Source organism: Schistocerca piceifrons, chromosome 11, assembly GCF_021461385.2.
Source record: "Schistocerca piceifrons isolate TAMUIC-IGC-003096 chromosome 11, iqSchPice1.1, whole genome shotgun sequence".
NCBI classification, from domain to species: Eukaryota; Metazoa; Arthropoda; class Insecta; order Orthoptera; family Acrididae; genus Schistocerca; species Schistocerca piceifrons.
Window position 1 is genome coordinate 94,503,377 of NC_060148.1, and position 14,563 is coordinate 94,517,939.

A 14,563-nucleotide genomic window follows, 5' to 3' on the forward strand; every position below is an offset into this window, starting at 1 on the left:
TATAGTAGAAGATACCAAGTGTTGAAGTGTGAATTGTTATTGTATTGTAATCTGTATCAATAAGTACTACTGTCAGCAAAGCGTGTCTTCTTTATTGCCGTTTGCAAGCATTAAAAACAGCACCTTTCGAAACAATCTTAGTTTAGTGGATGTGTGCAGAATTTTATTCAGTGTTTCATCACTTTTTAAACACTGGTAATTTTTGAAATATTTCAGGTGGCAACCTCTACAAGATATCAGGCCAATAGTACAAGGTAAGTTTTATAATCTACTGCAGAATTTTGTGAGAATTATAGATTTACATATAAACCATTTGAAAATATTTCATACATAAAAAGTACATGCACAATTGTTCATTACACAAGAACTTCATTTATCTGGACTAGATAATCCAGGTTACCAAGAATTTCTATGATCTGGAGCTATTCTGCTAAATGCAAAAACTCTATTTACTAAAATACCTTTTTATTTTTGCACTGACAAGGAACACTTTTGGCAATAAAAGTGTAGTTACTGTATTACTGTAGCATACTCATGTTATTTACTGAAATAGTGTGTCAGTTTTTTTTTTTTTTTTGTTTCAAACTGATGTAGCATTTGAGAGCAGCAAGATCCTGTAGCTGTATCACTAATGCCAGATTGGTGGCTTATGTTCTCGGTATACTATTTGTTTCACTGGGTAGCATTTGATTAAAAAAAGTCCTGATTCATCTGCATTATAAATCTGATGTGGGGCTAAGTTTTCAGAGAAAATAACTTTTTTAAATTCTTTTTCAAAGTTTTCTGTGGCCACTCTATCCCCTGAAAACCTTTCACACATCACTGAATGCTTGGTATGCCACGATGGGCTCTCCACCTTTTTCAACCATCCTTGGATGGCTGTGAATTCAGGGTCACCATTTGATAGCTTGCTGATTTTGCACCTTTTCCTGCAGTACTGCACCGGATATTGAAACACCCTGCTCTCTTTTCTCACTGAAGCAAATATATAATGCTTCATCCAGTGTTTCATTTCTTGCTTTCTGTATTGTACTGTGTTTCTGCAAATGGTCTTCATTCACAATTTTTAAGTAAATGCCTTCAGTTTCGTTTTGGTTCTTCTTACATTCTAACACCACAGCTATGTTCTTCAGAAATCCTAATTTGTCTGTTCTGTTTTCTGTTAAGTGCTACCAACTCTTTGTCCATCTAAATGACCTCTTTCCTTCACTTTGAAGCTATTTCATTCATGCACATTCAAAACATGAGAACAAAAGAACAGTACCAGAACAGTTTCTTAACTTTGTGGGAAACACATCCACACTGACTAGTAATGGTTGCGGAAAGCTTACAGGGCCAATTTACCAGCTGAATACCACACTTTTTTCAATTTAAAAAAAGATAAAAAGTGGATCTGGATCAACCAAAAATCCAGATTAGTTAGGGGCTGGTAAACGATTTTTGTGTGTATTATCCATAAGTAACAATATTACAAAGCAGTATGGTCAGTAATGCATTCTCTTCAACAGCAGTCAAGTAGCTGTGTTCCTCAATAAAGAGAATGAACTTCTAATGCCAATACAGAAATATTAACATGCAGGTGGAATGACAGCATTTCTATTATGTTTCATTCCTGATATTCAGTGGATTCATGCTGAGTAGTACAAACCAATATGGTACTGTACAACCAGTAAGACAAAAGGGTGAGTGGCTGTATATGAAAAAAGTGGGAGCTAAGTCCCAGCCCCAGCAGAATAGCTTGTTGAATGTTGTGCTACAATGGTATATCAATCAACACATGAACATACAGTACTGGCAGTGTACAGGCCACCAACAAAAAATGTCTTATCTTTTGTAAAGCAGGTGGTGACTGTTTTAGCACAACATACTTAACTAAATAAGTTTTTTTTGTCAGTTTTGGGAAACTTCACAGAATTTGGATGACAGCTGGTAGAAAGACTTTAGCACATAATTGAAGAAGATCAAGAATACCAAAAATGACAAGCCAGAAATCACAGCAGCATTAATACTAAACTCAAGTTCATCAGTGTTAATAGAAAATGTAACTGTTTGCTTAATCAAGTGAGGTGAGGCGATGCCATCTATCCTGTACAGGATGAGCTAATAAGTTATTTAAAGTTTTTGTACTGTGACTCTTAATTGCCATTTTACTGTGCCATTTAGGGGAAACTACCAGAGAGCTACACATGAAGCAGTAATATAATGTTTTGTGCCACAAGGTTTTGGTAACTTTTGCAGCAGTTACTTGGTCTTGAGCTGTGAGTACAGTGTGTTATATGAGGATATTTGTTGTTACTCAATTCTGTTAATGGAAATGCCATCCAGAGTAGAAATCTTAGTACATATGGCAGAGGTCCTCAAGAACACATCCAATGGTGAATCAGTAGTACAGTGTGTCATATCTGTCAGATAAATCATCAGATATAGGTATTGCTTAACATTCTGCTCTTTGGTGTCAGGCAAAGACAGTAAATACTGAAATCCTGAAGCCACCACCTTAATCAGTGGAACATGCAGGAAATAACAGTTGTCAAAGAAATGGATCATGAAGCTATCCAAACATCAAATACAACTGCCTTACGCCATGAATCATGTGTAGACTCAATCCATTAGTTCTGAACATTGGTGTTTCCGTGATGGAACCATCATGCCCCAACAAAAAAAACCAAATTGTTGCTCACACCCCAACCCCTTGTAACAATGACACAAAAGCTTGTCATTGGTTAAATTAATCCTATACTACAATGGAACGTCCGTGGGTTATGAATGCACATAGGGTAACTGATGCTTTAATGAACGGATTGCTGTATTTCACTTCAAGGGCCTGTTGGCAAGCCAAGCCTTGTAATTCTCCTGTGCTTCCAGAGTACAGTCTCCATTTGATTGCCAATGGGGCTAGAGACTGTGCTGAAGAGACATATACAACATATGCAAGAACTGATGATGTTAGAGGCCAGCTGTGTCAGTACTTATGACATTCACTCAGTGATAACAGTCTATCTTGTTTTGATTACCATGCCAAGTTACTCTTTACAAGAGGTATTAATGTCAGTAATAGATGCTAGAATTCTAGAATCTCCAGGAGTAAAGCTGTGGAAAACTTAAGGACGCGAGTAGAGACATATCTCTGGTGTACAAGTAGCATCTATTGTATAATGTTATCTTCATTTAATTCAACTAATAATCATGGCTCTTTACACATGCAGGCTCCAGTTGGTGGCTTGTTGTTCATAACTTGCATAGAAAAGGAAACCACTGAGGTGAAAAGTACACAGAACAGTCTGTGCGATATTATATGATGATTTTCGGAATTACTTAAATCACCTCAGACTGCGAATGTTATGAGATAGGTTCACCAAACTGTTTGTGCACTTACATTAGTGTTCAGTTATGTCAGTCCTTAGTAGGCATCTTGTATAGAGCTTAATGAAAATTCCAATAATGGTCATCTGCACAAAAAAGCAGTCATCTTTTATGTCAAGAGAGCATTTGTGCATTGAACATTCAGCCCAGAACAACATTATAAAACATTTTTTGTTGTTCACCTACTTCATCAAAGGTACAGGAAGCATCCAGGAATATTTATGGCTGTTGTGATAGGTCATCGAAGCTGCTGTATCAGGAAGGGATACCACGGAACACTTTGACCATAGCTCAGACAATGGCAAAAACTCTGCCACATGAAACCTACATATCACCTTTTATTGTCAGAAATGGTTATTGGGACATCTGTTTCAAATGCATTGTGTAAGAAGTTGCACTTCCTGTGAGATTTGGACTGTTGAGTCTGGGAACTCAAATAAATCCCCACCATCCTGGAAGTACCAAGACTAGTAATCATGTTGCAGGAACTGGAAAATCCCAAATAAACCTTCCTGGCTCTTGTAATAAAAAGTGATTGACTTTGTGTTTTCTGCAATGAAACATTTGTTTCCTCTACTGAGAAAGAAGTATTGTGTATTCCACAGTAGTTACTGTAATGGGCTGCCCACCACCTGTAAGTAGAATAAAATGAAAAGTGTGGTCAGCTTGTAGCTCGCCTGAGCTGTTGGCCCTAAGATACTATTTACTGACTTTCTACTTGGAACACACTAACTTTCTCTATGCTCATAATACCTTGAAGTGGTGTATATGTAACTGTGACTGTTTCTCTCTCTGTGAAAATGGATTATGAAAGTATGAGGTTTTTGAGCCACCTGTACCATGTCTTCAGTAGGCATCAGCTCTGCACAACATCTGACTATCTGGAATGTGGTGTATAAGAAATTACCCATGTAGGCTGTACTTACTAGGTATTTTTTTTTTTTTTTTTTTTTTTGGAACACAGACTAGAAAAATCTGTGGTATACAATATTTTGCATTAACTTGGTGATTGCGAATTTTAAAAATGAGCCCATTTTGTTGTGGTTTCTTCTTAAAGAACAATTTGTTATGTATGGCATTAGTGACACAATAACTATTGTAAGAAGTTCATACTATTATAACCATTATGATGACTAACTGCAGACATTTTATTAGTCACATAGAAATGATATTTATCTAGATATATAGGTTAAATAGTTTCAAAGTGAGGTGTAAGCATAGTAACATGGATGATGTATGCTGTCCTATAAACAAATATTGCAAAAAGGGGAAAGTTTCATATAGAGGTTACTTATATTTTCACTTCTTTGCAAATCGTTTATGTGAAAGAGGTAAGGAAGGAGTAATTCTGAGAAAGAGGTGTTGACAGACGTAGATTGTGAGTTCAACTTCTTATGCATCATCATCCATAAGGAAAATAACCTAATTTTCAAGTTGTGTTAGGTCACATCAGTATATATCATCAAATTACACAAGCCATAAAAAACAGTAGAGAGGTATGTGTTTCCCAAAGCTTAGTGTCTCACTTATCGAATGTGTGTATCAGAATGAAATGTCTTTGATCAGTGGCAGAGACATACTAATGGGGAAACTGCAGGGGAGATTACTGGACCAAGATCCCACAGGGGCAGTACAGGCAACAGTGGTAACATGGCCAATGGTAACTACATCTGATTCAGTGAATTGTGTTCTGGAGTCCTGGGTGATCAGGTGTTGGGGAATCACATTTCAGAATGGTTGGCTGTAAACGTAGTGGCAAGTTTATAACCATTTCCATACTGTTGAATAGTATTAAGATGCCCACAACACATCTTATCCTGGAACAATCTGAAAATGTGTGTCATTCACATTCATTGATCAGTCTGCAAATTTGTAAAATAGATTTTGCATTTAAAGGTCTGATATGGTTTTTTGTTTATGAAAACCTCTTATCCACCTGGTCAACAGCCATGCTAACCCACCAGTAAAACAGTTGCAGCTCAGTGATTTTGATTCACCGTGACTGAATGAAAACTGCAGTTGTACTAGCTTAAGTAAATGTATCATTGGTGTTCGTTCCAGTTTCTACACAAAGCTGAAAGTGTTTTCCAAAACAAAGAAAAAGCCACTGGTAAAGCATAATTTAATTTTTATTTTAACGTAATGGACTATACTACTTTTCTGTTCCCCTTTATCTATTAGGATTTGTTGTTTATAGAAACTCTTGTGTACTAAACTTGGGGTTAATAACATGTGAGATGCACACTAAATAAGTAAGGATGTAGTACTTTGCATATTCATGATATCTCTTAACTAAATCTAAAATATATAAACTTCCTGACTGGTTTTGTTTCTTGTGTACAAGTTGTTTTGGTACTACCTGCCACTGTGGTGGTGGTGGTGATGGTGGTGGTGGTGGTGCCACCGCTGCTATTGCTGTTGCTGCTGCCAATAGTTTTGCACACAGCTGTCTGATCATGCCCTTGTAATTATACCCACACCTTGCGGCACTTTCTCTTGCAGCACAGTATCATCTGAAATGTTTCGACATGCTTTTATCAAAACAATTGTTGTGATAGTATTTTGCTAACAGTTCAATGCTTTTGGCAGCAGCTATGCATATTATGAACGTAGGGAAACTTCTGTTGTATATGCTTGACATCATGTAAGTGTGGGAGTGAATGAACAATATAAAATGTAGAAGTAAAAACTTCAATGGTCAAGATGGCCAGTAATAGTTTCTTATCTGACGACTGGTTTTTACAAATCTGAGTTGCCATCATTGGATCTGTGAAGCATATAGATCAAGAACTACAAACATTTCAGGTCAGATGTAACAAGATGGGGTACATATTTTCACAAAATGGATATATACAACATATATTATCCAAATACATCTCCATACATTTCCATCATATGTACAATGTGAGGTAGTTAACATATCAGTCAAGGAACATGAAGAAAGTGGTACATCAACATGTCAGTAATAAAACAGGATTTGCCTAAAATATCATGCATATTGCACTGACTGCACATGTTCATATTCACGGAACTGAATCGCCCCGCACCAGTGCACGAAAAATGAGTGTTAATGGGGTACATTGGTGATGCAGTTATTCCATGTATGATGTGTCACTCGGTTTCATGTGTGTGCCAACTTCATCTTACAAGTTGCCATTCTAGAAGTTAATTGTTTGAGTGTACATGCTACGTAGTGCCACTGAACTGTCTTCTGACTTCTCTTTTTGCAGTTGAGACAGGTGCTGAAAGAGAGCTCTAACCTATTGCTTATTGAAATAACTTAGTCAAGTTTACAATATTTATTCTATATTGTAGCATCAAAGTTTCTACTGTACAATTAGTTATACAATTGTGTGTGATGGAGATCGCTCATAACTTGCAGCTTACAATAGACTGTGACATGTATGTGTAATGCTTTGACATTAGAGACCAAATGATGGTTGTCAACACAATTCTTCATTTGTTAACATTCTTTCCAGTGTTCTTCTTCTGTTCGCTTCCATGGTGTCATGCCTTGCCGATATGCAAGTTGACTTACTTTTACATCTGTTTACACATGCATTGAACAAGGGTGAGCACAGTGGTATGTTCCACACTTCACAACTTTCTAAACTACGTTTTCGTTTCCCATGAATATCTTTCATCAGCCTAAGAGGATAAAAGTGGGACAGTTATTCTGAAGAAACCCATCTTAAACCAAACATTCGAGTCCTGATCCAGCACACTGTCTTATCTGCAAGGTAGTTTACGATTTTGATTTATTTTGATAGCCTCAGAAATATTTTTACTATATACAGGGTTTTCTTGTATAATTTTTATTCAGAAATTAGTTTTCGTATGGTACAACTCAAAACACAGTATTGTACATAATCAAATTTTGTATTCTTCACAATGAACATGGGCTCCTCTTCTTCTTTTTTACCTGTTGACATCATCTTCGCTGCAGCACACTTGACAGTGTCTGTTTCCACCCATTAGAAGAAATATATGTAAGAAATTATCATCCCATCAAATGTGTTGGAGCTTACAGTTGGCAAGGGCAACCCACTTTTCTTTGCTGAGTGGTAGTATTCACAAATGGACTTCATTTTTAAAGTAAGCTCTCTATAAGATAAATTTGGAAATCAAACTTGCCAAATCGTTTACCAAGTTTCTTGTGCAAGAAGTATGAATTTAGAGCTTCAACATCCTTCAGATGCCAAAATTACATTATGTAATATTTTTGGAGATGTTTCCTTGTTGATCTGTAATTTGACATGCAGTGGTCAGCCAAGCTGATGCTATCTATTCTATCATTTTATTTGAGGTTAGCACCTGGCTCTCTTTTTACAGTTTTCTCTCAGTTTATTGTAGTTCATCATCGTAAATACTCGAGAGTGTGTATACATTCTGTGCCATCATCACATCACAGTCAATTTCCCTCAGTAAAATGTCTTAACTTTACCCTTCTTGTGTTCTCCCTCCCTCAAACCAGATGGTATTGCCTTCCTGTTACTCAGAAATGTACCATATAGTCAAGGCTTTTAGAACCAAGAGTATATCCTTAATGCAAAGGCAAACAGCTTTAGAGGCAACAGGATATTCACCATATTGTAGTAGAAATGCAGTTTATTATTGTGTTTATTTTATAATGTAACATAAATAGCCACTCTTCACTTCAGACAAGCATGTTTCTTTCTTATATATTATTTTCTATTATTAAAAAAATCAATAAACATGTACATAATGTTAGAAATCATTCCTTCCTTCCAACAACTGACTTAAAGCTGTATGAAATGTAGTGACATGAGAGACAGTACAGCCAGCTACAGAACAGGATAATATCACTATTGAACTGAGGAAGGGCTATAAATGGTGAGTCACAGTTAGAAAATGCATTTAATAATTATTTCTTAAACATAATAGAAAACATAGCGACAAACAGTTCAAGAGCAAAATCACAGTAGTATGTTGAAAATGTAATTTGCATAAGATTCAAATATATGAATATATCACCAACCTCTTCTGAAACGAAGAAAGTTACATATTCTCTAAAAAATATAAGCTCAACTGGTTTTGATGGTGTTTGTGATACAATAGTAAAAATTTGTTCCCATATCATAAGCTCAGTCTTATCTGCAATATATAATGCATCACTAGATCAAGGCAACTTTGCAGAGAGACAGAAATATGCCATTGTTAACCCCCTCTTTGAGAAAGCTGATAAGATGGATCTTGATAACTGCTGACCTGTTTCACTGCTAACATGTCTCCAGAATTTTTGAGATGATGATGTCTTTTAAAACAGTATCTCAATTTAATATCATTAGTATCCTTAGGAAATCGGAGTTTGTGTTTCAGAAAGGTTGCTCTACTGAGAATGCCATTTACATGTTCACTCACCAGATTTTACAAGCATTACGTAATAAAATAGCGCCAGTTGGCATTTTCTGCGACCTCTCTATGGCATTCAACACTGTGAATCACAGTGTTCTCCCAGATAAATTGATGTTTTGTGGGATTGATGGAATAATCAACCAATGTTTAATGCGATGTATAGCCAAAAAAAGTAGGAAGTTGTACTTAGTAATTCAAACAATATAGTCCATGGACATGATTCTGACTGGTGAAAAATCTCATATGAGGTTCCTCCAGGTTCAATCTTACATCCACTACTGGCCCTTACATATGTAAATGATCTTCCATCTAGTATAAAACTAGCAGAATCAGTTCTTCTTGGAGATGACACTACTACTGTAGTCAATCAATGCATGTGTACAAAAACATAAGAAATGGTAACACAAAGTTCTTAAAAGTACCATTCACTGGTTTCCTACAAATGGTCATACCCTAAATTGGAAAAAAACACAACATATTCAGTTATGCAAATCCAAAGGTAATACACCAGTGATAAGTGTAACACATTGTGAGGAAATAACAAGTAGCTTGAGAACTTTCGATTTCTTAGGAGTCCATATTGATGAGAATTTAAATTTGAAAACACACATTTTGGAATTCCTAAAACAACTTAGTCCATCCACATTTGCACTTAGAATAATTCCAAATCTTGGGGAGAGCCAAATCGGTGAGTTGACATTTTGCATATTTTCATTCAATAATGTCATATCGAATACTGTTCTGGGAGAACTCTTATATAAGAAAGAAAGTATTCAGTCAGCAAAAGCACGCTGTAAGAATACTATGTGGTGCTCACCCACAGTCACCTTGTAGACATCTGTTTAAGGAGTTGGGCATTGTGGCTGCTGCTTAACAGTATATTTATTCCCTTGTGGAGGTTGTTGTAAATAATACACTACTTCAAAATAAACAAAGAGGTACAAAATTCCAATATCAGAAGGATAAAGAAATTCATTACTCCTTATTAAAGTTGTCTAGCACAAAAAGTGGTGCACAAACCTGCAAAAAACATTTTTGATCACTTATGCATGATATAAAATGTCTTGCAGACAGCACAGTAAAATTTGATAGCAACCTGAGGACGTTTCTATGATGGTAATATGGAAAAGGTGGTGGTGGGAATGACTCACTCACATCGTATATCTCTTTTCTTTTTTCTTTGTGTAATAAAAAAAGAAAAAAGAAACGTTGAAAATGTTCGGAATGTAATGATATGAACAAATTAATTTAGGATGTGAATGTAAAATGACTCATTCCATGTCAGTACAATCTATCGTGCAAAATTTTCCATGCAACATCTAACTAACTAACTGTAGAGAGATGCCCTTCCTATACTAAAATAGATTTTTCAACACATTATTCTCGTTTGGTCATAAGCTCCTCTTAATATTTTTTCTGCCTATTGTCAATCACAGTTTTCAGTTGGTGTAATGTGGAGTAAATATAAACTATCATTAAAATGAAGAAACTTCAACAGAAAACTAAGTCTACCTTCCAGTATTAGCTTTTGGAAAGTCAGTATCCCAAGAACTCATTTCCTTGAGTAATACGTTTTGAAATTGCGCACCTGAACTGTGCCTTGTAGGAACAACACTGCAAACAATGAATATAATAGTCTCATGTTGCTTGGTACTCATCTGCACTTCTTTGACATAACCTTCACTATATATGCTTCTATATCTTGGTCTTTGAAGTCGTCATCATCATGGTCTTCTCCACTGCTTGAAGAGCTATCACTAGACCATTCATTGTCACTTATATTTAATAATATTTAAGTGTTTTTAGTGCTCAAAACATTTGACCTGCACACACGAAAATGTTTACTCCTGTCTGAGGAATGTGTCTACTACCTACTGAAAGTAGAGTACACATGGTGAGGCAGTGTGTGTTTGCCAGGTTCCATTGCATAGAACACAGCAGCAGCAGCACTGCAACAGGTTCTGAGCCAAACTTGTACAAGGGTTAAACCACCCATTTTTAGAGTTTTTTAACGCACAAACATTCTGTTCGATAAATGTAATAAATTGGTCTGATGCACTAGCTTTCAGAAGTGTATTTCAAAAAGATTGTGACACATCTAAATTAGAATATCTATAAAGAATTTGGCAAATAAAGTCATCAGTGAATCAGGTTAACCACTATTGAAATTCCTTCAGTTGCAGAGGCCTCTAATTAGAAAAATCTTATCCTTCTGGTAGAATCTCGTGGTTATTCTAATACACTAACATTAACTGACTATGTAATTTCTTGTGCACACTCTTTTATGACTTTTGGTTTATAGCCCTGAAATATTGTTTTTGTGGATCTTGTAAATAGATATTAAATGTTCTCCTTATTCTGCAGGTTGATTCAAAATAATCTATACGAAAACACAGTAATTCAAGAAGTGTTCCACAATGGGCTAGAATTAGGTGCAGAGGAGTCGACACATTTCACCTTGTGTGGACCTCGCAAACAAAGATTGACCACAGAGAAAGATAGCTTATTCAGCACCAGTCAAAAATGTAATTCAAGGAGAAAGGAACTTGATAAACTGTGTTGTAGTTTCTGCTTACAGAGCTTTCCTTCAAAATACAGACTCATAATGCATGTTTTCATCCACATTGATGGTGTCCTGCCACCTACATGTATTTGTAAGTCCTGTGGTGAGGTATTTCCTAATAATATTAGCTTGAAAAAACATTTGAAGATGAGTGCAGGAGGCCAAGCCTTATTTCGTGGCAAAAATGAAAAATTTGACTGCAGTAATTACCACAAAGTCATCTTCTTGGAAAGTGATCGTGAAGTTTCTTTCAATGTACAAATGGATGAGCAGTCTTCATCCAAGGAAACTTCAAAAACTTCTAAGAAGTCCTTTAATGATATGTTTAGCTTGTATAGTATGACACACAATGCAGAGAAAGGAGATAGGGATAATAGTTATGGAACTTCATCTACGCTTGATAATGATGTTAATCTACCTCTGTTCTTTACTGCAAAGAAACTACTCAAGTGTGATGTTTGTAGCAGGTCTTTTGCTCAGTTGGGTCATCTCAGGAGACACTCATTAACACACTTAGGCAAGAGGCCCCACAAATGTGACGTGTGTGGCAAATCTTTTACCATGTTCTGTGATCTTAAGAGACATTCATTCACACACACTGGAATGAGACCACACACATGTGATATTTGTGGAAAGTCTTTTGCCCAGTTGTCTGACCTCAAGAGGCACAAGATAATACACTCTGGAAGGAGGCCACATAAATGTGATATTTGCGGCAAATGTTTTACTGAGTTGGGCCATCTAAAGAAGCATTCCTTAACACACTCTGGAATTAGACCACACAAATGTGACATTTGTGGCAATTCTTTTACTGTTTTGCATAACCTCAAGAGACATACGTTGATGCACACAGGTATGAGACCGCACAAATGCGATATTTGCGGCAAATCTTTCACCATGGTGGGTAATCTTAACAAGCATGCATTCATACACGGTGGAACGAAACCCCACATTTGTTATGTTTGTGGCAAGTCTTTTGCTCATTTGCATCATCTCAAGACACATGCCCTGATACACACGGGAATAAAACCACACAAATGTGATATTTGTGACAAATCATTTACTGAAATGGGTACCCTTAAGAAACATGTATTAATACACACTAAAACGAGACCACACAAATGTGATATATGTGGAAAACTGTTTACGGAATTGGGTCATCTGAAGAAGCATTTATTAATACACACTGGTGCGAGACCACATAAATGTGATATATGTGGCAATTCTTTCACTCATTTGCACAGTCTCAAGACACACACGATGATACACACTGGAGAGAAACCACACAAATGTAATACTTGTGGGAAATCTTTCAGCATGTTAGGTAATCTCAACAAACATATCTTAATACACACTGGAACAAGACCCCACAAATGTGATACCTGTGGCAAATCTTTTACTGAGTCTGGTACTCTGAAGAAGCATTCATTGATACACTCTAGAAAAAGATCTGACTAATGTGATGTTTGTGGTAAACTGTTTATCCAGATTGGCCGTCTCAAAAAGTATTCATTTACAGAAATGGGATGAATGTGACACTTGATGAAATTAATTTTCTGAAGTTTAGATATCTACACATTGGTCGCACAATTTCCATCAATTACAGGCCAGTTGTTTGTGTGCATGGAGCTGACCCCCAGTACATTCCAGATGTGTTTCGTTCGGGTCAGCTCAGGTAAATTGAGTGGACAACACATCAGCATTAATTGTTATGCTTCCCGAAGTACTGTAGTGCAGTTCTGACCTTGTAACACAATTATCCTCATGGAAGTTGCCATCACAGTCAGTGAAGACAACCATCATAAAGGGATGCAGGTGATTGGAACAACATTTATGTGGTCCACAGTTGTGGTTGTGCATTCAGTTACTGCCACATGTCACTTGGCAGCCCAGGCGAATGTCCCCCATAGCATACCACTGCCTCCATCTGCCTGTGTTCATACCATGGTGCCTGATTTGAGCTGTCATTCACCTTGATGATGGCATATCTGGACACCATCTTTGACCTGGTATAACAGGAAACATCACTCATCTACCCAGATGACACGTTTCCATTATCTTTTGTCTGACACTATTTATGCTATGCCCAGTGCATGCAGTTCAAAATGTTGATCATCACGGGAGCACACCAGTGGTTCTATGCTGTGGAGCACCACGTTCAACAAGGTGCACCAAATTGGGGGCTCTGAAACACTTATCTCCACCAGCATTGTTTCATTGCCCTCAGATCTGCCACACATGGCGACCTATTATGCTTTACAGAGAGGACAAGTCTCAGACCTGTACATTGTGTGATGAAGTGAGGACATCGTAGACTTTGTCATCTACTTGCGGTGTCACCACCCTTCAACCACTTTCATAAATGCTAACAACAGTGGCACACTGACAGACAGACAGCTTCACCACTTAGAGGTGCTCATTCCCAGGTGCCAGGTCATAACTGCTGTTAGTCAGAGTCAGATATGTCAGTGAATTTAGACTTTCGCAGCCCATGTTATCACTAGAATGATTTCACATTCATCTACGCTTGCACGTACGTTCTCTTTACCACTTCACTTGTCTACACTGCTGACAGGTGACATTTAGTCTCCTGGATGGCAGTGGTAATAGTGTTTTTGTTCATCAGCGTATCTTAACATAAAACATTCAGTTAGAAAAATCTAGAGACTGAAAAATGTAACATGTTTACTTTCTTTTATACCAACACACTGTCTATTAGAGAGCTGTATTTCTTGCCTGTGTTACAAAAATCTATGAATGAATTATTTTTACATTGTAGTCACTGAAGATTAGCTTTGTGCAGCAAAGCTTTTATTTATTTTTTTCAGTTTTTAATGCTGTGTAAACTCTATACAAAATAAATGGGCAAACTGCACTGTCTAGTGTTGAACTATAATTCCAGTTGCTTGTGTAAAACGCAGTTTCAACGTTTCAGAGAGCTGCAAATATGATTTCTAAGGATGAGAATGTAATCGAGACACACAATTTTTATTTCAATAAGTAAGTAAATCAAATGAGCATTCTTAATTGAATTATTTGTTATATTATAAATGTAGTTTTGTGATGTATATTTTTTACAATTTCTGTGAATAAACAAGATATTTTCAGAAATCTCCACTGATGGTTTTTTTCTTATTTCAAAATGTTTATTCCTATGATAAATTTCTTTTCGATTTCTTTTCTCTTACTTAACTAAGATATCTGGTTTGAAATGTCTTGTCATAGCTAAAATAGCCATAAGGAGTTGCCATTTTGCACAAC

General features: G+C 36.6%; 1 protein-coding gene across 1 annotated transcript in view; it reads left to right on the top strand.

The window, feature by feature from the left end:
• Nucleotides 1-13,866, top strand: part of LOC124719744 (zinc finger protein 99-like) — a 113,901-nt gene extending 100,035 nt beyond the window's left edge. The window contains exons 4-5 of the mRNA XM_047244945.1: nucleotides 217-254; nucleotides 11,104-13,866. Of these exons, the coding sequence (XP_047100901.1) occupies nucleotides 217-254; nucleotides 11,104-12,760 (1,695 nt within the window). The 3' untranslated portion in view covers nucleotides 12,761-13,866. The remainder of the gene's footprint in view (nucleotides 1-216; nucleotides 255-11,103) is intronic.
• The last annotated feature ends 697 nt before the right edge of the window (nucleotides 13,867-14,563 follow it).